This window comes from Cricetulus griseus (genome assembly GCF_003668045.3).
Source record: "Cricetulus griseus strain 17A/GY chromosome 1 unlocalized genomic scaffold, alternate assembly CriGri-PICRH-1.0 chr1_1, whole genome shotgun sequence".
Classification (NCBI taxonomy): Eukaryota; Metazoa; Chordata; class Mammalia; order Rodentia; family Cricetidae; genus Cricetulus; species Cricetulus griseus.
In genome coordinates this window covers 219,975,216-219,997,105 of record NW_023276807.1, presented here as the reverse complement: position 1 = coordinate 219,997,105, position 21,890 = coordinate 219,975,216, and the positions used below count along the sequence as shown (strand labels likewise).

Here is a 21,890-nt window from a genome sequence, read left to right as displayed (position 1 = left end):
AAATTTACATGTTAGCCAGTCGGTGGTGGCACACCGGACTTTAATCCCAGCACTTGGGAGGCACTTGAACTCTTTGAGTTCAAGACCAGCCTGGTCTACAAGAGCTAGTTCCTGAACAGCCTCCAAAGCCACTGAGAAACCCTATCTTGAAAAAAACAATAAAAATAAATAAATAAATAAAATTTACATGTTAGTGGCTAGAGAGATGGGTCAGTGGTTAATGCACTGACTGATCTTGCAGAGGACTGGCTGCTCTTGCAGAGGACCTACCTACATTCAATTCCCAACACCCATCGGGCACCTCACAACTATCTGTAACTCCACTTCCAGGAGATCCAATGGCCTTTTCTGACCTTCAAGAGGTCCAGGCATGCGTGTGGTGCACATACACATGGACAAAACATACATACACGTAAATACATCTCAAAAACTTACATGCTAAATATACATTTTCTTTCGGTTCTTCCCTCAGAAGAAAAAAATTAGTCCAGTGGTTTCTTTGGATAAAACCCTGCTGGCCTTGCCGCTTTGCGCTGCTTCTCAGTAGCTGGCCCAATACAAAAACCATTTCACCAGGTTGACTTTCTCAGGTGTGCCTACGGAACTCAATACGAAGATGGCAATACCAAAAGCAGTGGGCCAGTCCTCTCTGGAACTGCAAGGTGTAGGCAGAGGACCTTAGGCTTTGTGTCGCTCAGCCAGTAATACCAGTATGATAGAAATGACTTCCACTTTAGTCTAATGAACACGCAAAGATGCATACATAGGTTAAAAACTCATCTCACTGTATGTATGATTGAAATTGGTGCTAGTTTTATTTTACTGCATGAAATTTTTAGCTAAAAACCAACAATGGAGTGTGCTGTAATTGCAATCCTAAAGCAGCTGGGTCAGGAGTACAAGTTTAAGGCCAGGCTTGTCTACATAGTGAGTTCAAGGCCAGTGTGGGATCCCCATCAAAATACTGTGTCACCAAACCAAACCAGGAGTCAAGTGAGCATGGCTCAGTGGGTAAAGGTACTTGTCACACAAGGCTGGCAACCTAACACCCACCAAAGGTGGAAGGATAAAACTAATTCCACGGAGTTATCCTCTCACCTTCACATGTATGCCATAGCACACGCACCATTCTCTAAGCCCACCTACCCCTCGGTAAAACAGTAAACCGAATCAATGAACCAAAACAAAAGCAGCCTCACAACTCTGCACACAGCATCGGACTATTTAATTATCCATCTGCTGATAGCTAAAGATACTCAAGTTATTAAGTCTGGAGGAATGGGGTCTTCCCACCCTTCCCTGCCTTTCTTAATGATGACAAAAGCCAAGGAATTATTAGCTTTTTTCTCCCTTTCAGGTCTGGACTTCTTCTCAGAGTCTAGCCCCATCAACTAGCCCCACTGTTCTGCAAGATGCCTTTGCCTTCTGCCATGGACACCCCCTGTGAAGTGGCTGGTGTAACCCTCTGTTCTAGACAGGCAATTCTGACTTTGGACTTGCTTCCATGCATTTGCTAAGCTCCCTAACTCTTCAGGTTTTGATTAAACGACATTTTTCAAAAACATTTTCTGTACCTGCAGCCAAGTTATACTTTTTGTTTTGCACTCCAAAGTTTTATATTGTGCGCAATGTGATTCTTACATCTGTTTTAGATTTCCAAAGAGATGAATTTAAAGTCTTCACCTGTCCAAAATTTGTACTTTTAAGAATTTTCTGAAACTTTCCATGGAAAAGAAAAATCCTTATTCTGCCAGAATTTAGATCACTGAGTGTGTGTAAAAGCCCTACAGCCACTACTAAACCTCCCTTGCCAGCCCTCTTCCAAACAGTTCCTGGGTCATGTCTACCCAGTCCCATTACTGCAACTGCTATTCACCGAACTCACAACCTCGAGGGGTAGAAATGATATTCTACAATAATGAAGTATAAGTACTATACACATTGCTGCCAGTAGTAAGAGCCAGTTGGTCATACTTGCCCATTACTGAGGAAATGTATACCTTATTTCTGCACCCCTTTTATTTGAACTGTTTTCTCCATCCAGAATAAGACACAACCCTCCTATTCAGTCAGATGTATTTGCCAATCAAAGTACTTTCCTGTGAGTGGTGCTGAGGATGGAATCTAGAGCCTAGCACATGCTGGGCAAGCACCCTACTATGGAGCCACAATCCTCTACTTCAAGAGCTTTGTAAAGGCCAGCTCAGATTTTACTTCTGGAAGAAGCTGTAATTCTCTAGATGGAATTCATCCTTTGCAATCTGTATCTTAGTCTTTATCATAGTCTGTCGCCAAAAGCCCATTAATCACAAGCTCGGATGCACAGTGTCTGCAGACTGATAGGCATGTCCCACTGACAATAAGGCTCACAGGACAGGCTCAATATTCACTTAGTAACACTCAGTGGACTGTACTAGACAACCAGACAATGGGTTTTTGCTATTGCCTTTCTTACTGATAGTTACAGATCATTCTGCAGCAGTTTCTTCTTCCTACTGGACTATACAGCTTGAATCAAATCCCCTTTAAAATAAATAAGCAGTCAGGTGGGCCTGACTCTAAGCCCCTTTTGTTCCCATACCTTTTTTGGGGGACACATAATATATAAATGGCAATTATGTTTATTTTAACAGACTATCTGTTCACATTTCTTGCCTTGATAGGGCCTGTCTCTGGAGACAGAACTATTTCTGGCTGCTGTTTTTTAAGGAAACATTGTCATTTCTTTTGAGGTCACAGAAGTCTTATTATTTCTGAGTCTGCTAAGAGTCACCTAGGACTTCAAGTTATAAAATCTATTGTTCACTTAAAACTTTGGAAATGGCATACCAGATATAATTAACTGCCTAGGACAAACACTCAAACACAAATAGATCTTTCCTGTAGAAAACAACATATTGTCGGACCATGTGAAAGAATCTTACTTTAGTAACAAGTAGAATATTCTGGAACAGGAGAGCAGCTAGCTATAGAGTATAAATTATTTAGGAAATTCAACCCAAAGTCAGCATTGAAGCGGTGTGTTGACAAGGGACAGCCACTCTCACTGGAAGCAGGACAGAGACGCCTACTACCATCAGCACCCAACCCAAATCGCTGCACACGTGATGTAAATGAAGTTTGGGAAAAATGAGCTGCGAAGATACATATCTAGAAATTTCATAAAACCCAACCAGATAAATGAAATCGTAAAATAAATTTAACAAGTGGGCTATGTATCTTGAATATGTAGGAAGAGATTCCAATTCAGTAACAAACAAACAAACAAAATACAGTATTTAGGGCTGGGAAGACGGCTCAGTGGTTAAAGTGCTTGCTGTACAAGCATCCACACCCGAGTTCAGATCCTCAGCACTCGAGCCCCTGAGTGGAACAGATACAGAAGAATTGCTGGGGCTTGCTGGCTGCCAGCCTAGCTCAAGGTTTAGTGAGAGACCCTGTCTCAAAGGAATAAGGTGAAGAGTGCTAGAGCAGGATGTCCAGTGTCCTCTTTTGGTCCCTACACAAGTATGCATGAGTACATGCACCCCCTCTACACACATGTAAACAAATACCACACACACCAGAAAGTACTCAGACATATTTAAAAGGAAATATCTACTAGGAGGAAGTTTTAAATGCAATAAAGTGGCAATAAAATGATTTAAGTAAAAGAAAGCATTTCTTGTTCTTGAACTAAATAATGTAAAGAAATATTAAGCCAGAAGTGGTGGTACACACCTTTAATTCCGGCACTGGACTGGCAGAGGTAGCAGATCTATGTGAGTTGGAGGCAAGCCTGGTCTACAGGGGAAGCTTTCAGGACAGCCAGGGCTATGAAGGGAAACTCTCTCTCAAAGAACCATGTATGTATGTATGTATGTATGTATGTATAAATTTTTCCTTATTTCTCTAATTATCTCCTTAAATATTAATAAGTCAACCTGCTTGCAAAAGTCACACACAAAAGATTTTAATGGAAACAATTCTAAGTTTTTAAGAAAGTGAAATGTCTATATTTTATAGAACATGTAATTTTCTGGCATGCTCTGGAGTCCTGGATTGAAGAACAAGATAAGGAAGTAAGATACAGAAATATGAGCCAAAGCTCCACAAATCAAATAGTGTAGAGCTGGAGTGTAACTAAACTGGGAGGGGAATGGAAACAAAAGAGCTTGAAAACACACATGCTATGTCCTATCTCACGTAAGAAGGAAATCAAATTATAACCATGTTGACACATTATGTTTTCACTTTTCAGACCGGAAAAAAATTTTGATGCTAATAGTGAAGTGGTGTATATGAGGGAGCTATTGGCAAGCCTAATCTAATGAACCCCTATGGGGGAACTCTGTGTGGTTGTGCGCACTTAAGTGCGTGCGCACACCTTTTGAACCATCAATTTCACAACAAGAGATGCATTTCAGATACACTCTCAGATGCCAGCAAAGGCCACTGTGAAATATAATTCACTTGTAAACGATGGGATATAACCTAGTACTGTGAACATAAGTTTGGTTAGATAAGTTCAGCTATATTTAAACCACAGATGCTGTGAAATGATTTCCTGGAAATGGTGTGAGTACAGGGTTGAGGTACAGGGACACAAGCTTCATGAACCATGCTTTACATCAGCAGCATCCTCTACATCTTCAACTTGAATGTTTTCACAGTAACTAGGAGTGGTGGAGACATAGGGAGCAAAACTCTATTTTCTAGGCTAAGAGCCACAGTTCTAACTATCCCTTCAGGAAACCAAAATACAAAGTATTTGTTAAAAATATTTCTAAAAATACTTGAAAGGCACATTGGAATCATTTCACAGTTTAGAACGAAAGAATGTGGAAAACAAAGAGTCCTTGGATTTTATTATATGCAGGTTCTTATTTACAGGCATGGGCATTCAGTTTTAGAAATTGGGGCAGTTTTAGATTTCTTTTTAAAACAGAGTCTCATGTAGCCCAGGCTGGCCTCAAACTCACTATGTAGCAGAGGATGAAACTCCGAGCCTCCCGCCTTCTGAGTCCCAGAATTAAAGTGTGTGCCAGCATGCCCCATGGTTCTAGAGTCTCATAGGAAAAAATCTGTACATTTTTAACTCAAGACAAAGCAACATGACACACACACACACACACACACACACACACACACACACACACACCCACCCACCCACCCACCCCAACATTATCACTATTTATGCAAAAAACAAAGAGGGGATGTTAATTACATGTATGTACATAAGCCCACAGACTATCACCAAGGACACACAAGAAACCAAACAATAGGGCTGGAGGAATGGCTCAGAGCTTAAGAGTATTGGCTGCTCTTCGGAGGTCCTGAGTTCAATTCCCAGCAACCACATGGTGGCTCACAACCATTTATAATGGGATCTGATGCCCTCTTCTGGCATACATGTATACAGTACTCATCCATAAATAAATCTAAAAAAAGAAAAAGAAAAAGAAACCAAACAATGAAGATATTCTGTGGAACAGGATAAAGAGTGGATGGGAAGGACTGGAGAGATGGTTCCAGGGGTAAGAGCATTGGCTGCTCTTCCAGAGTTCAATTCCCAGCAAACACATGGTGGCTCACAGCCGTATATAATAAGATCTGATGCCCTCTTGCAGGTATACATGAAGAACACTCATATGTAAAATATAAATAAAAAATATTTAAAAAGCAGGGAATGTACACACACAGATTTATTTACATTTATGCTGTATGTGTGAGTGTTTTGCCTGTATATATGTCTGTGCACTGTGTGCATGCTTGGTGCCCACAGAGGCCAGAAGAAGGTCTTGGATTCCCTGGAGCTGGCATCACAGATTGAAGTGGGTGCTAGAAACTGAATTTGGGTCTTCTGCAAGAACACTAACTATTCTTGATCAGTAAGCAAACACTCCAGCCTCAAGGGAACTAGTTTTTTTTAGATAGGATTTTAATGCAGCCTAGGCTGGACTGAAAATGACCATGTAGCTCAGGATGACCTTGAACTCCTAAGCCTCCTGTCTTCATCTTCTGATTCTGGTATTACACTGTGCCCCCATACCAGTCCAATACAGAAACTTTCCAGCTTTTGTTATTGTTTATAGCTTTTACACAGCTTTTCAAAAACAAAACAAAACAATGCAGATGCATTACAAAAAAAATAAAAAAATAAAAATTTCCACACGGAGGTCTCAGCATAATCATTACAGAAATGCAAACTGAAACTACCACATATAGAATGGCTATCACTAAAATAACAACTCAAAGAAAAAATAAGTATTAGCAAGAAATGTGGAGAAATCACAAGCCTTGTGCATTTCTGGTGAGAGTATAAAATGGTATAGGGACAGTCACTATGGAATATTCTCATGCTCCACAATAAATTAAATTCAGAATTCTGGGTAATTTAAGAATTTCAGCCGGGCAGTGGTGGTACATGCCTTTAATCCCAGCACTCAAGAGGCAGAGACAGGTGAGACCAATCTCTGTGAGTTGGAGACCAGCCCTAGTCTACAGATCAAGTTCCAGGACAGGCTCCAAAGCTACATAGAAACCTGGTCTCAAAAAAATAAAAACAAAACAAAAAAACCCCACCAAAAAACAATTTCATTTCTGAATACATGCTGAAAACAAAAATAACACACAAGCAAACTGAAAACAAGGACTTGAACAGGTATTTGTACTCACAGTATCTGAAGTAGGCAAAAGGTCTGATTAAACAGAATGTGGTCTACATCACAAAACATTACTCAAAGGTTGACATGTGACAACATGGATAAACCCTGCAATCATTGCTAAGTGAAATGAGCCAGTCAGAAAAGGGCACACTGTATGTTACTGATGTGAGGTACCTAGATTATCCAGGATTCCCAGGGGCAGAAAGGACAATGGCTGATAACTAGAGGCTTGGGGAATAGGAAATGAGTAATAGTTAATGTGTGAAATCTAAGAACATTCTAGAAATGTATGGTCATGGTTGCTTAACATTGTAAATGTACTTAATGCCACTGATCTGCTTGCTTAAAAGTGGTTAAATGGTAAATGTTAACATTGTGAATGTTTTGTCCCAGCTTAGACAACAAACAGTGCACAAAGACTTACAGCAAGTGAAGGTGAATATGTCAATTAAAATCTTCCCACAGCTGCACGTGGTGGTGAAAGCAGTCAGACATAAAAGACTTATACAGTATATAAACCAATTCATATGAAAAGACCAGAAAGGGCAAGTCTCTACTGACAAAGAGTAGATTAAAGGCTGCATGGGCCCATTATGTTGACTGATAAGAGGCATAAGGGGTCTTTTGGGAGAAATGAATTGTGATGATAGGTGAGACACTGAAAATTCATTAAAAACCCAGTTTAAATGCATGTGTTTTAAAACATAAAAAACAGTAAATACTATAATATCCTTTGTAAAACTACTGCCTTATATACATATTTCCACATATCGAAAAAAGGTGGGAAGGAAGCCTTAACTAAAGGCCTAACCATGTTACCTTAGTTAGCTTCTCTCCTGCTGCTGAGGTGCACACCCTTACAAAAGCAGCTTAAGGGAGATGGGCTTATTTTAGCCACTCAGGGCTTATTTTAGGTACTCTTCAAGGTACAAACAAACCATTATAGCAGGTAATTTATGCAACACAAGATTAAAATAGCTGTCACATTGTATCAACATCAGAACAGAGAGGGACAAATGCATGCTTGCTAGTGCTCTACAGACCAAGACCCATGGTCCACCCACTGTGGGCAAGTCTTCCCTCCTCAGTAACACAAGCCCTCACAGGCATGCCCAGAGGTTGAAAAACCAGCCTGCTTCATCCTTAGGCTTAAAAGCCATCTTACAGTAAAGACAGTCTAGTTTCATTCCTGTTCACTGCCTGTTCTAGGACTGGCAATCCTGTCTTTGTTTCATAAAGTTAGTAAACATCTTGCAGCCCTACCTTTGTTTCAAAAGGGTTGTTATGGTTACCTTGTTATGATCACTCCTTTTTATGACCACCTTACAGTCATGCCTTTGTTTCAGGAGGTCATTATGACTAACTTGTTATGCTTATGTTGTTATGCTCCTGTAACCTCACCTACTTTGCCTGCCAAATCCCCCATTTGGAAACCTCCTAGTCCTGAGCTATAAAAACCTTGTCTTCTTCATATCCAATGCTGACCTCTTGAACTGTCTTGGGGGAGGCAGCCCATGTACATAAATAGAAAATCTTGCTTCAATATTGCTTGCTTTAATTAATTTGGCCATGATGATTTGGGTTGGTGGTCTTTCCCCTTCCTTCCATCTTTGGGATTACCAGTCTCCCAGACTATCAAGCTGACAATGAAAAAGGAAAAATATAGATAAACTGTACCTATAAAAAGACAGTATTTGCTTAAGCCATAAGTCTGAAAATTTGACTATGCCACACATTTTGTTACAAACTTTCTCCATCCTTTTATAAACATGAATGATTAAAAAAATTAACTACCTTAAGAGCAAAAAGAAGCACTAATTTCACAATTGGTATTGAAGGGATGCTTTTGTGACTACTATCTGATGGAAGCTCCCCTTTCTGAGACGTCTTTCCATATCTACTACCATAGGTATGTTTTGCTGAATATGAAGAAAGTCTGCAGAAGGTGGATAAGGGATAAGAGCAGAGGAAAGGAGATAGTTATAGAAATGAAAAAAAGTCAACAGCTTTCTCGAATACTGCCAGAATAATGGAAAGCTAGGGGTGGCTAGACATTATTTAACAATTTAAGAAGGTTTATTACCAGTTACAACTAAAACTAAAATCTCTACTATTTTATTACAAGAATACTTAAGTCAGTGATCAACAATATATCTTTATCATGACACTCACTGTGAACACTGTCTGAATCCTAGAGCAAACCCAGCAAGCTACATTTCCATAAAGGCAGGAAATACATCTGTTCTGCTCACTGCAGTACACCAGAACCTCGAGCAATGCCTAGTACAAAGGAGGTGTCCAAGAATATGTGTTAGTGACTAAATGAGTGAAGATGGAGCTGTGAGGGATGATTTATTCCTAGATCTCTGTTCATAAATAGCAAACCAGGAACAAAATTTCCACCAGGAATAGCTAGTTTTCCTTGAGTGTAGACCCTTTCTTCTTGTGTGTTGTCACATACACAGTGCTGACCATTAAAAAAAACAAAACAAAACAGTAAAGGGCTATGATTACTCAGGCAATGTGTTAATATTAGAGGGGTCACTTTACCAGAGCAGCACTGGAGTAGCTGAGGAACCACAGTAGCAGATGCCCCACCCCAATCCAAATTCAACTATTGCTTGCTAGAAAAAAAAGAAAATCTGCCATCTATATAGTTTTTGCCTTGGTAACAACAAAAGACCAGTTCTTTAGTGAAACAGTTTAGGGTTCTGAAATGTACAATGTCTATTTATTACAGGGCACTACCATGCAAGATGTGTTGCATATGCAACATGGTTTTTGTCAGAACTTGAGGAAACTAAGCAAGGAAAACACCTATCTTACTGGACTGTGACAAAAAGCCCACATTTCAAAAAGCAGGGCATGACACTACATCAGAGGGACACAGGGGGGCGCACTAATCTACTGGAGAGCAGAAATGGGAATGCCTGAAATCAAATTGACATTTTAACAGTCTAACTGCAACACAAGCAGCAAATTCTGGGGAGACTTTGAAGGACTATCACTTGCTGAAAAAGATGTTCTGTTCCTGATTCAAGTTCAAGGAAACCAAAAGAATTTGTCACTCTGTCAAGGGAGAAGCCTAGCACTTTCCGGTAGCCTCTAAAGAATTGTTAAATGACCTTGGAGCAGGAGTCACTGTTTTAAACAAAGACCGTGTATATAATCCACAACTGCACTTGGAGTCCTGCTGGTCCTCCACTGAATTGGTCTATCAATCTGGTTCTTTGTTCCATCTGTTTTCCCTGAAGTAATGTTGAGTTAAGCTTGAACAGGTAAAAATGGAACCCTTTTGCATAAAGAGCAGCCTAGGACTTAGATGTAGTCTGTAGCCTTTCCCAGTTTTAAATTTGTAAATAAAACAGTAGCATACAATTCCCTTCTTGGAATTCAGTAAGTACAGTATAATGGACAGCAAAACAACTTTCCTTTCAGGCCTTTAACAGGAGAGTGACAACAGCTGTCAAGAGTCAGGGATGCAGAGGCAAGGTGCCTCACTCACAAGAGTACCATTAATCCCAAAGTCACATTCAAGTTTGTGTTTCAGCAAAATGGTAAGTTAATTCCATGCATAGCTCTTTGAGGTCAAATGTAATAGTTAAAGCGGAATGTGTTGAAACTTTGAATGTTAAGGATATACTGTGGCTGCATAATAAACATCTGTGGACTGGGCAAGCTGGAAGAATACTGCGTTCCTGAACCTCACACATGTTCATTCACTTTCATCTTCACTCACTTGAATGACCAGATGCCTGGCCATTGTGCTTCCAGCTCACTTGATGTCGGTCTGCTCAGTACATTGTATGGCCATTTGCTAAAGACTTTGATGACTTCTTCCCATATTAGCTAAATTGACCCCTAGGGTGTACCTATTAGGTTCAACCTATACTAAAAAGTAATTGTGCTCTAAAATGTGTCAATTTAGAAGTTATATTTCCAATTTTTCTTATCTCTCCTAAAGTGATTAATTGGAAATACCAATGAATTTATTTTGTTAAACAAAGCTGCCAGAACAATGTATAATATTATAAATATTGGCAGTCATTAAATCCTTCCAGTTAGGAACTTTTCAGATATTATAATGGCACTCAATGTCTTAAGTGTTCGTGTTAAAGAAGCTGGAGAGATTGCCCAGTGGTTAGAGCACTGTTGCTCTTCCAGAAGACCTGACCTGGGTTTGACTACCAGCACCATGACAGCTCACACTGTTTATAAACCCAGTTCCTGGGGATTGAATACTCTCTTCTGTCCTACTCAGTACCAGGCATGCACATGGTGCACAGACATGTATGGGGAAAAACACTCATACACACAAAAATAATAAAATGCATTTTTACTCATTTTTTTTCTTTTTTTTTGGGGGGGGGTTGAGACAGGGTTTCTCTGTGTAGCCTGGAGCTTATCCTGGCACTTGCTCTGGAGACCAGGCTGGCCTCGAACTCACAGAGATCCGCCTGTGTCTGCCTCCTGAGTGCTGGGATTAAAGGCATGTGATGCCTGGTTTACAAAGGAGGTTTTAAAAAGCTTGACTAGTTTTTGAATAAGTTTAAAAGATGGTGTCTCAGGCTGGTCTGAAACTTGAGATCCCTCTGCCTTTGCCTTTGCAGTGACAGGATTACAGATGTGTGCTACCATGCTCAACGCCAATAATGCTTTTAAAGATTGCAACCTAAACAAACTGCAATTTAAATTTAACGTATCTCAGTTTGCACTCCTCTAAGAGTTGACATAGCACTGTGATGCCACTGGGAACGGTGCTTCTGACTGTGCCCCCACTAAGCATCGGACTCTTAAACCAGAGAGACATGGATTCAGACCCTGCTCTTTCACTTTTAATTTGTTTAACTTGGAGTCTCTTCCTTCACTTCCCAGAAACTCACATTTTTAATTTGTAAAATGGAATTCTATCACCTAGATCAAAATGTGTATTGTGCCAACACTTAGTGCACTGCCTGTCACACAGTGCTTGCTCTGTAAAAGGCAGCAATCAGGGCTGGAGAGGTGGCTCAGGGGTTAAGAGCACTCCTTACTCTTGCAGAAGACCTGGGTTGAGCTCTCAGAACCCATCAGTTGGTTCACAACCATCTACAGCTCCAGCTCCAGGGGATCCAGTGTCCTCTTCTGGTGCATGCAACTAGTGTGTAGACTTAACAGGCAAAACACCCCCCCCCCACACACACACAAAATAAAAAAACCCTTTTTAAATAGTAGAAGCTAATTATTATTTTTTTACTCAGGTTATTGTTTATTATAATCTCAAATTCACCCTTTAGCCCTTTCCCAGCATTTGCACAGACCTTTGGGAAATTATTCATGTAGTAGTGAAGTCAAAGTATGTCTTAAGTCTCTGGGAATACAATGTCTACATTAGGGGGGACAAATACAAAGAAATAACTGTAAGTCCAACAAACAGGAGGTATGCCACGAAAACACGTATCAGGGTGGTCTGATTTAAGAAACTTGAAAAACTGTTATTCAAACAGTGTCCTGAAATATGTGAAGACATTAAGTAAGAAAAGGCAAAATATTGTAGGCAATTGAACACACTTAAATTCCCAGAGACAGAGAAAAACAGTGGACTCAAAGAACTGGAAAACCACCTATGCGTTCTGAAGACATCAATGGTGAAGGCTTGTTAGACTACATGCAGAGACATAAGCAGGACCATATTCTCCAGGGCCAAGTTAACCAAGTTAAAGACTGTGAGTTTATCTGAAGGGCAAAAGAAGCTACTCAGGTGAATCTTACAGGATTCTGCAAATGAAAAACAATTTTGAGATTCCTCAGAAGAGAATAAACTCTTCTGAGAGGTTAAGACTGAATGTAGGGAGGCAGTTTAGAAGGTGTTCTAGTTTGCTAAATGTAGTGGCACACACCTTTAACCCCAACACTCAGGAGGCAGAGGCAGGAGGATCTCTGTGGTCTACAGAGCTAGTTCCAGGACAGCTAGGGTCACACAGAGAAATTCTGTCTTGAAACAAACAAACAAGCAAACCAAAAAACCACAAAGAAAAGGAAAAAAAAACAAACAAAACACAACAAAAACACCCACCATGCCTAAAGGAAGGAAAGGGTTTAATTGGCTTATGCATTCTGACCACAGTCTGTCATGCAGGGAAGTCAGGGCAGGAACTCAAACAGGGCCCTGGAGGCAGGAACTGAAACAGAGGCTATTGAGTAACAACTAACTACTAGCTCCCCATGGCTTGCTGAGCTTGCTTTCTTATCAGCTTCAGGAACATTTGCACAGGAATAACACCACAACTGTGGGCTGTGCCCATCCACATCAAACATCCATCAGAAAAATGCTCTACAGAATCAATAGAGGCATTTCCTCAATTGAGGGTCCTCTTCTCAGATTAAAAAAAAAACAAAAAAAACAAAAACCAACCAGGGCAGAAGGGCTTATTGAATTCCAGTGGCAAGTGAAACAAACTACCTCAAAAGCAGTATTAGTAAGAAGGCAGAAAAAAGACCTTTCAGGAAATTTTCATTAAGGGAACAGCATCATATTAGGGGAAAACAATTGATGAGAGAAGTGGCTATACCCCATGAGCCATGTGGGAGGGGAGAGCACGTTGGGAAGTCTCATTTCAAAGACATGAATGTGAGCCAGGCGTTGGTGACACAAGCCTTTAAACCCAGAACTTGGGAGGCAGAGGCAGAGGCAGGCGGATCTCTGTGAGTTCGAGGCCAGCCTGGTCTCCAGAGCGAGTGCCAGGATAGGCTCCAAAGCTACACAGAGAAACCCTGTCTCGAAAAGCCAAAAAAAAAAAAAAAAAAAAAAAAACAAACAAAAAAAAAACAACCAACCAACCAACCAAAATGAATGTGTTGACTAAAGTGTGCATGTTTCATGACATAACTCATTATCTCCATGCTGAAGACCAAACCCAAAGAATGTATCGTGCAGTCTAGAGAAGCCTGCTGCCACTGACTTGCATCCTTAGCCCCTAAGATATCTAAAAAACAAAACAAAACAAAACACCACAGCTAACTCCACATTCCTAAAGCAGTGCACAGAGTTAAAACTTAAGGGCATGAGAAATTTATTAAAACCCGTTGGTAGCCACAGCACACAAATTTAACCTATTGAGAAACTATTTTTTGAAATCACTTTGGTGTATGTACAGTAATTCTGCATTAAAGGTCACTTGGATTAATTATGGAAATCTACACTTGGTTTGAAATCGAAGAGAGAGGGAGTGTTAATTAGAACTCTTCCTTTCCTTGGTGTCAGCTTTTGATTCTGAAAGCAAAAGGCTAATTTTTCATTTGTTCCTTTCCCATTTTAACCTTACATATAAATCAAGCAATAGGATTTTATGAGTGAAGCAAAAAAAAAAAAAAACATAAACTCTGATACCCTCATAAAAATTGTTCTGGGATAAACATTTGCACACCACTTCCTTCTCAAACCGAACCAACCAAATATGCCTTACATTGAGGACATTTATCTCCCTGTAGATAATGTCCAACTCTATCAATTATCCCATTACACTTGAATAAAACAACCTGTTAGAATGGTGTGCTCAATAAAATGGCTCAAAGCAAAGATCTGAGAAGTCTGCCTAACTCTTGCCACACAGTGACTTCTCCAGAAAGCGTGTTCCATCCACCTAGAGCTGTTTATTTCGCGCAGGCCCTAAACTGGAATGCTTCAACACTGCTCTGGCTAAATCCTTCACGAGCACCCTCTAGCACCGCTTTCTCTTAATTCGAAAGGCAGTTAGGATGTAGCAGGACATTTAATGAGCAATGCCTAAGTCCGGCTTTGCAACATCAGTAGGGAATCCACTGAAGAGCTTATCAAGTGGAAAGAGGGGATGACCCATTATAACTCTCAGGTGGGAGCCGAGAAACACGACCAAACAAAAGTTTTAGAGTTTCCTCGAGGATGAAGAAATGTAATATTCAGCTTCATGTTTGGCCAAAGGGGCCTACCAAACAGTAATGAATGACATCCTGACAGGGAGTGTGGTGTGTATGCAAGAGGGAATTCAAATCTCAACTGCAAAACCCAGCTCGCCACAGTTCACCTCACTTTAGTTTTCTAACTGCTGACCTACCTCCGCGACAAGTCATGGTGGAGGCCACAGAATCCAGAGGGCATTATCTTTGCCCTCTGACTTAGGAGAGGAAACTCACCAGTTTCATATTGGAGTTTTGGTTGTTAAGCACCACTCTCTTCACTTCTCAAAGCAGGGAAGCGTTTTCCGGTTCAATCTCCGCCACAGAGAGCATCGCGGGAGTTGAAGTTTTCCTTTCTCACGCACTTTCCGGAGCATCACGGGAAATGTAGTTTTACTGAAGGAATTATGGGAGCTGTGACCGTCTTTCCTTTTCCTCCCTGTTCTCTTTAAACGCCTCCTTCTGCCCCCTTAAATTCGTCGCCGCCGCCAATTCATCCTTCCTTTCCATCCCTGAATGATATCATGACCCCCACCCCCTTCCCGATCTGAAATCCTTGTTATTCTGGGATATGTAGTCCACACTGCTCCAGTTCCCGGCTCCCCCTTCCCTGTGGGAAGGCGTATGGGCGCAGTGCCTTCTGGAAGCTGTAGTTCCCTGGGGCCTCGGACCCCTAGCTCTGCACTTTTCCTCTAGGGAAACGGAAACTACAACTCCCAGGGATGCCCGGCGGCAGCAGGTGGGAGCGGGGCTGTTGCTATCAATATGGCGGTTGTCAGCCAGACAAAGACAGTCAGTCTGATGTGATTGAGACAAGCGAGGTTTTCAGGGGGAGACTGAGAGACAGAGGGCTACCCTCCCCCCTCTGCTCTTCCTGCGCGGGCCTGGAGCCCTCCTCAGCCCCTCCCGCAGGGCGCCCCGCGGTGCAGATCCCCTCCCCCTCCCGTTTTCCTCCTCCCTCCCTCCCTCAGCCTTGCTCTGGGACGCTGGGGAGGGGGCTGAGCCCGGGTGCAGAGAACTCATCTGGGTTTCCGAGGTGAGTGGGGTCGTTTGCGACCCGGACTGCCTTAAGTTCTTTCCTCACTTCTTTCATTACTTTAAGGGGAAAAAATGTTTTGGAGGGGTTTGGGGGGAGAGAAAGTGAGTAGGCGCCACAGATGGGTCTCTGGAGTGGCTGCGTTGGGGAGGGAGCAAGTGAGGGAGAAGGGGGCTCCCGAGGGGGCGGCGGTGCGCGGGCTGTGGGGTGGGGCAGTTTGTGAGGGGCTGGCGCAGAGAGGCGACGGCGGCTCCCTAACTTCTCCCTGGTCTCCAGGACCGGCGGAAGGTTTGAATTCTGGAGGTGGGGTCTTCCTGCTTGCGAGTTTGAGCAACTGTGAGGTGGTTTCGAGGTGTGCTGGTTTGTTTGGGGAGTGTCTCGCTGTTTTAAACTGTGACGTGTACTCGGGTGCTGGGCTCGTCTTGAAGGAATGTCTGTAGATGGTAAGTTAGATAGTCGAAGATAAGCGGCCTGGGCTTGGGAAGCATGCGTGAGTCCCGGGCTGGACTTTTGCTCTGTGGACCTTGTGCAGGCTTTTGGGGGTTCGGCAACTCATTCGTGTCTGGTGGCTAGCTCACACTCCGTGCCCTCTTCTGGGCCAATCTCCACCCCAAACTCCCGACGGCAGGACTGTACAAATGATGTGATGTGGAGATGCATTTTGCCTCCTCAAGTCCGCAGCTAAAGGTGGGAAAGGAAAAGTGTCTCTTAATATTTTATTCCGGAACCGTGTTTTGGTTACACTATTGGGGCTACTTTGAAAGGAGTCCTCTGCCCACCTTTACCCCGAAACAGTAAGTAAAGGTATCTTGTCATCTTCATGCTCAGTGGCTTGCTTGCCAATTATTTAAAATTCGGGGACGTGGGGTTGGGAGTCTGGAGTGCTAAATGGCATATGCATCTGTGTCTACTAATGAGACAGAATGTCTGCTGTGTGCCCTAAGGTAGATAGGGCGACTTATTTTCGTAGTTGAAAAAACTGTTGGAAATTATTTTCGGGGAAGAGGGTTGGTGGTGCGCTGGAAGGCGCTGCATCTATTTTTCTTCTACCCCACCCTGTTCTGTCTCACATTTGCTTGAAAACTGGTATGGAAGAGTGAGGAAGCATGGGTAAGTGAAGCAAAGAATTCACTTAGCAGTAAAGATACATGCCATGTAAAGTTGAAGGATAAAAGTGATTGCTATGTTGTCGGATGCTTAAAAAAAAAGACCTTGTGTGTTGTGTAGGGTACAGTCACGTGCTGCTTTTTCTGGGGACCTACAGATAATGGAAACCTTCGCCTACTCCTTTCCTATCTTCTCTTCCCTTTCTTCCTCCTCCCCCTCCTTCCTTCCTTCCTTGGCACAGAACATTTCTCTTCCTGATGGACATAATAATACCTCCTGTGCTTTTTTTAAAATTTTGCTTACTTTGTGCTAATATGGGTTGTGCTTTTTGTGGTTTCACTATAAAATGCATCATTAAGTGAAAAGAACCCGAATTTGTTGTTATTTCGCATTTATGCCACAAGTAATTATCACATCAGGTTTCTAGTGCTTTGCATTAGACTTATTAAAATTGCACAACTAAGTTGCTAGATCTGGTTGAATTATGCTTATAAGTCAAGTTTAGAAAATCTGATTTTATTTTTCAATTTTCAAATTAGAGTTGGAATGAAACATCTCTTGTTTCTCACAGTCTTGAATATTTAATGACCTTACACCAGGAGAATTTAAGATCATACATTTTGTACTCCCTCAGTCCAAAATACAACTTCTTCAGTGACTGTGTTAATTTTGTTGTATTACAGACTTTTAAATAACCAAAAGAATAATTGGTATCATTTCTATTTGACTTGAGAATTTAACGTATTTGTATATTTGGTCAAAATGTATCAGTTCTTAAATGTTTCATCTATCAGGAAGGGGCTTTTAGATTCCATAGCATCTGAAAGCAACATAGATGCACTGGGATTTTGTGGTAGGTTTAGCCTTTGTTTTGAAATTTTTGCTGTTGATTATTCACACAGATAAGGGGACTGTTAGCATGAAGTTGAGCATTTTCTATTTAAATTGACCTGAATAGAATTTCGTATACTGAATGTGCTATGCCAAGCTCTGCCTTTGGTTTGTTGAAGACAGGGATTTTCAGAATTGCTTGTTTTAAGCCTTACCTTAACCTGAAACATTAATTTTCAAAAACTGGGAGAAAATTCCATGGAACAGTATAATAGCTGCTTACTTGTGTTTTTATGAAATGTGTTCTGATAGTCATGGAATTTTTAAGTGTTTAATAGTCATTTTAGACATGTCAAACTGGAACGCTCCAATCTAGAAAAATGAGTGTTTTTCATCTACCCTTTCCTCATATCTTCTTTTTGTTTATTTTCATCAATGGATATGTGAAGTTATTTATGGGAAAAGCATTTGTTAAACTTTTTCTGACGAGTAGTCTGGTAAAAAAAAAAAAAAAATGACTCCATGTACACCAAGTATTTCTTGCATTCACCAGGCTGATTCTGTTGCTTTTTGAGCACAGGGGCATTAAAATGATGTAAAGCCTTTACTGCAGGCTAAAGCATAAAACATTCTCAGCATGTGAAAGTCATATGGTTTATGAAAAAGAGTGAAGAACCAGGGCATTGGTGCCTGTCCAGCTTAAAATTTTATCCTGTAACTGTAAAGACATATTTATTTTAATCTGATCATTTCTAAAAAATGTGGCCTCTATTACGGGAAGTTGAAAATGCAAGCTGTTTTTAACCAGTCTGCTGCTAGTTCTGTGCACAGCATATAGGGAACACTGTTTAGTCAGGAAAGTGCATCAAGGAAAGGAACCCAGAGCAATGTGTTGAATGCTTTTCCAGAGGCCTCATTCGAACTGCTGGGTGCATTTCATCTTCTAGCCAAGTAGAAACTTAATATCTCTATTTTTCTAAGTTGTAACATGAATGGTAACAAAGACCTCATTCTATTCTGGCCATTTTATACTAAGTGTTGGTGGGTATTCTTGCTCACTTCATCCATTGTATATTGTATATTGTGTATTAATTTGTTCTTTTTGAGTCTTCCTGTATGTCATATTAGTTCTGTCTCTAGTTTCAAATTTCAGTTGGCTACCTTGTTTCTATCAAAAACAGGTTTACCCTTGGGTTCATCTACTGCAGCTTTTCTCTTGTTTTTAAACTTGGGTTCTTTCTCTTGGAAATTATAAATTTATCATAGAATGTTATTTTTCACAAATAGGAGTTGGTGTACTTCTCAACTATATAAAATGATGAACATTTATAGGCCAGATTTTTTTTTGGTTTTTCGAGATAGGGTTTCCCTGATTGCTTTGGATCCTGTCCTGGAACTTGATCCATAGACCAGGCTGACTTTGAACTAACAGAGATCTGACTGCCTCTGCCTCTGCCTCCTCAGTGCTGGAAATAAAGGCATGTGCCACCACCATTCAGCTCCTTTTTTCTTCTTTTCAATTTAGTACAACTTTATATGACTTATGAATAAAAGCATAGCATATTCATATCCTATATGAATATGTTATATATGCATATTCATATGTGTGTGTGTGTGTGTGTGTGTGTGTGTGTGTGTGTGTGTGTGTCAGACAGACCTACAGCTATGAAAACAAATCTGACCCACAGAGTAATCACCATTCATGCTGTCCACATTATATGTTTCCTTATCATTGTAAACCATCATCTTAACAGATTCTGCCAAACTATAGTTCTCTCAAATGTCAGTCTGTCAGTCTGACATTTTTCTCCAGCTAGTACTAAATAATTAGTGTGTGACTCAGATTCCTAGACACAGCTGTGTCCAAGATGGACTTCACTTAGTCTAAGGACCCATCCATCCATCCTAGGTAAGGAGTAGAGACTCTCTCAGTGACCATCTGATGTAAAACTTTTGGATTTTAGTTAATCACTGTTTGTGGACTCTTCTGATGTAGGAATGCATTGTGGGTATATTTTAAAGACATTTATGACCAAAAGCTAAAAATTGCAATTTAAATGATTTATAAAGCAATGTTTTAGCTTTGTTGTGATGGGCTATTTTAATTAATTTATTTTTTTCTTTTTTGACTCAAGATAGGTGCACCTGACTCACATGATAAAATGATTCTAGTCCATTCGGAGGCCATTAAGATTTTCACTGGGTTGTTGATTATGAATAAAATATTTACTGGATATATGTCCTGGCTTGTGTGTGTGTGTGTGTGTGTGTGTGTGTGTGTGTCACTCTGACACAGACTGAGGTTAAATGAGAAGAACCTCAATTGAGAAAATACCTCAATCATAATACCTGTGGGGCATTTTCTTGATTGCTAATAGAGGGTACAGTGTACTGTGTGGGCAATTCTACCTCTGGACAGGTAGTCCTCCAAGGCATGAGAAAGCATGAAGAGCAAGCTATGAGGAGCAAGCCAGTAATCAGGTCCCTCTGTGGTCTCTACTTAATTTTCTGCCTCCAGATTCCTCTTCTAATTGTGTTCCTTTGTTAACTTCCCTGAATAATGGACTGTGATGAGGAAGTGTAAGCCAAATAAACCCTTTCCTCCCCAAGTTGCTTTTCATTATGGTGTCTTTGCAATCAAAAGCAAACTAAGGCAATATATTTGGTAGTTCTGTCCATCTTTTGTCCAGAGGCCCATAGGTGGCATGTTAGAAACATTAGTAAATTTCATGTTTAAGGAGCAATATGGAAGTACAAAGGAACAGTGACTTTAATGAATATAGTCACATTTTTGCTTTATTTATTTATTGTGTGTGAATAAAGACACTTGCCATGGTACACACATGGTTTTAGAAGACAACTCACAGGAGTTGGCTCTCTCTTCTTCTACCATGTAGGTCTTGGGGATTGAACTACTGAGCTACTTGCTGGCCCAAGATTCAGTTTTTATACAGGGAAAAGTCAAATGTTTGTGGGTTCTGCTGAATTGAGGATGATGTAATACTGAAATTATCTGCCTTGCGATTTTGTTAAGGAGTAGTAATAGTGTTAAATCCTGACGCTCTTGGCTTGGCTGGTCAAGCCTTGCAGTCATGAGATGGAGCCGATCTTGCTGTCTTCATATATTTCCTTTCATTCTCTTGCTGTTCTCTTAATTCATTGTTTCTGACTCATTACATCAGTCTCTTAACTAATCTTGTTGCATGCAGTGGTTTTTTCATTAGTCATTCTACACTGGTACCTGAGGGATCTTGCCAAAATAAAATGAGAATTTGATTGTCAGCCATACTTTTCCTGTAATCCTTCAGTGGCTCTGCAGCCTTTCAAATAAATCCAAACTTTGAGTCATTCCACCAGTGTCAAAACCAGCTTTTAATGCTATGCAACCTTGAACAAGTGTTTCAAATGTCTATAGCTCAGTTTCCTCATCTGTAGAATGGGAATGAGAAGAGAACCTACTTCATAGGATTGCCTCACATGAGTTCTTAGAGCACTTTTGCTATATTGTGCCATTTAGAAAAGTGATGCAAAACTAGAAGAGGGCGTGGTACCCTTCTTTCAGCTGCTCCTGTTGGTTATGTCATAAACAGCTTCTGTATGGTACAGAAAGAAGAGGGGATATGACTTAGTGGTGAGGTACTTGCCTACCATGTGCGAGGCCCTGACATCAACAAACACCAAAAGCAAACAGAACAAAACAGAGAACCCCAAACCTAGAAACTGACATTGGTACAATGTTTGTACATAGTTCTATGCCATTTTACCCTGTTTGGTTCATGTAAACATCACCAAAACTCGGCATGGAAATAATCCATCACCACACTGGGACATACTCGCTGTCTTTGTTAGGGTCTGTTGTTCTGTGGTATAACTGTGAAGAAAGGACTCTGTATTGGTTGCTTTTCCTGTTGATGTGATAAGACACCATGGCCAAGGCAACTCAGGGAAGAAAGGGCTTGTTTGGGTTTACGGTTCCAGAGGGATAAGAATCTATCATGGTGGGGAGGCATGTTTGCAGGATGGCAGCTGGCGTAGAACGATGAGAGCTCACGTCCTTTCCCATAAGCCCAAAGCAGAGAGAGCAAATTGGGAATTGCTGTCGTTTTTAAACTCTCAAAGCCCACCTCTAGTGGACACACCTCCTAAGTCTTCCCAAATAGCATCACTAACTGGTAATACAAATACATGAGTCTGAGGGGGACATTTTCATTTAAATCCCTACAAGAACCAATTGTTGGATCAGGAATTTCACTCTTTGGCCTCTGCAGTATTTTAGAAATTCTTTGGTACAGGTAGAAAGTTTTATGAAAAATCCCAATTAAGTTTTCTTGTTAGAAGAATTTGAGCTGAGTGGT

General features: G+C 40.9%; 2 protein-coding genes across 15 annotated transcripts in view; one reads left to right on the top strand and one right to left on the bottom strand.

The window, feature by feature from the left end:
• Nucleotides 1-15,062, bottom strand: part of Ints9 (integrator complex subunit 9) — a 94,070-nt gene extending 79,008 nt beyond the window's left edge. Inside the window, exon 1 of one of the 3 annotated variants that reach the window (XM_027390326.2) lies at nt 14,720-15,062. Coding sequence is in view for 1 of the 3 variants with exons in the window: in XM_027390325.2 (XP_027246126.1) it covers nt 14,799-14,807 (9 nt within the window). In the remaining 2 variants the exon portion in view is untranslated. The remainder of the gene's footprint in view (nt 1-14,719) is intronic. The other 2 variants (XM_027390325.2, XM_027390327.2) reach the window with 2 other exon arrangements.
• Nucleotides 15,063-15,282: 220 nt separating this feature from the next.
• Nucleotides 15,283-21,890, top strand: part of Hmbox1 (homeobox containing 1) — a 140,452-nt gene continuing 133,844 nt past the window's right edge. For 6 of the 12 annotated variants that reach the window (XM_027390334.2, XM_027390328.2, XM_027390339.2 and 3 more), the window contains exon 1: nt 15,284-15,597. The gene's annotated coding sequence lies outside the window, so the exon portion shown is untranslated. Of the gene's footprint in view, nt 15,598-21,890 lie in introns of all 12 variants that reach the window. The other 6 variants (XM_027390331.2, XM_027390329.2, XM_035452569.1 and 3 more) reach the window with 2 other exon arrangements.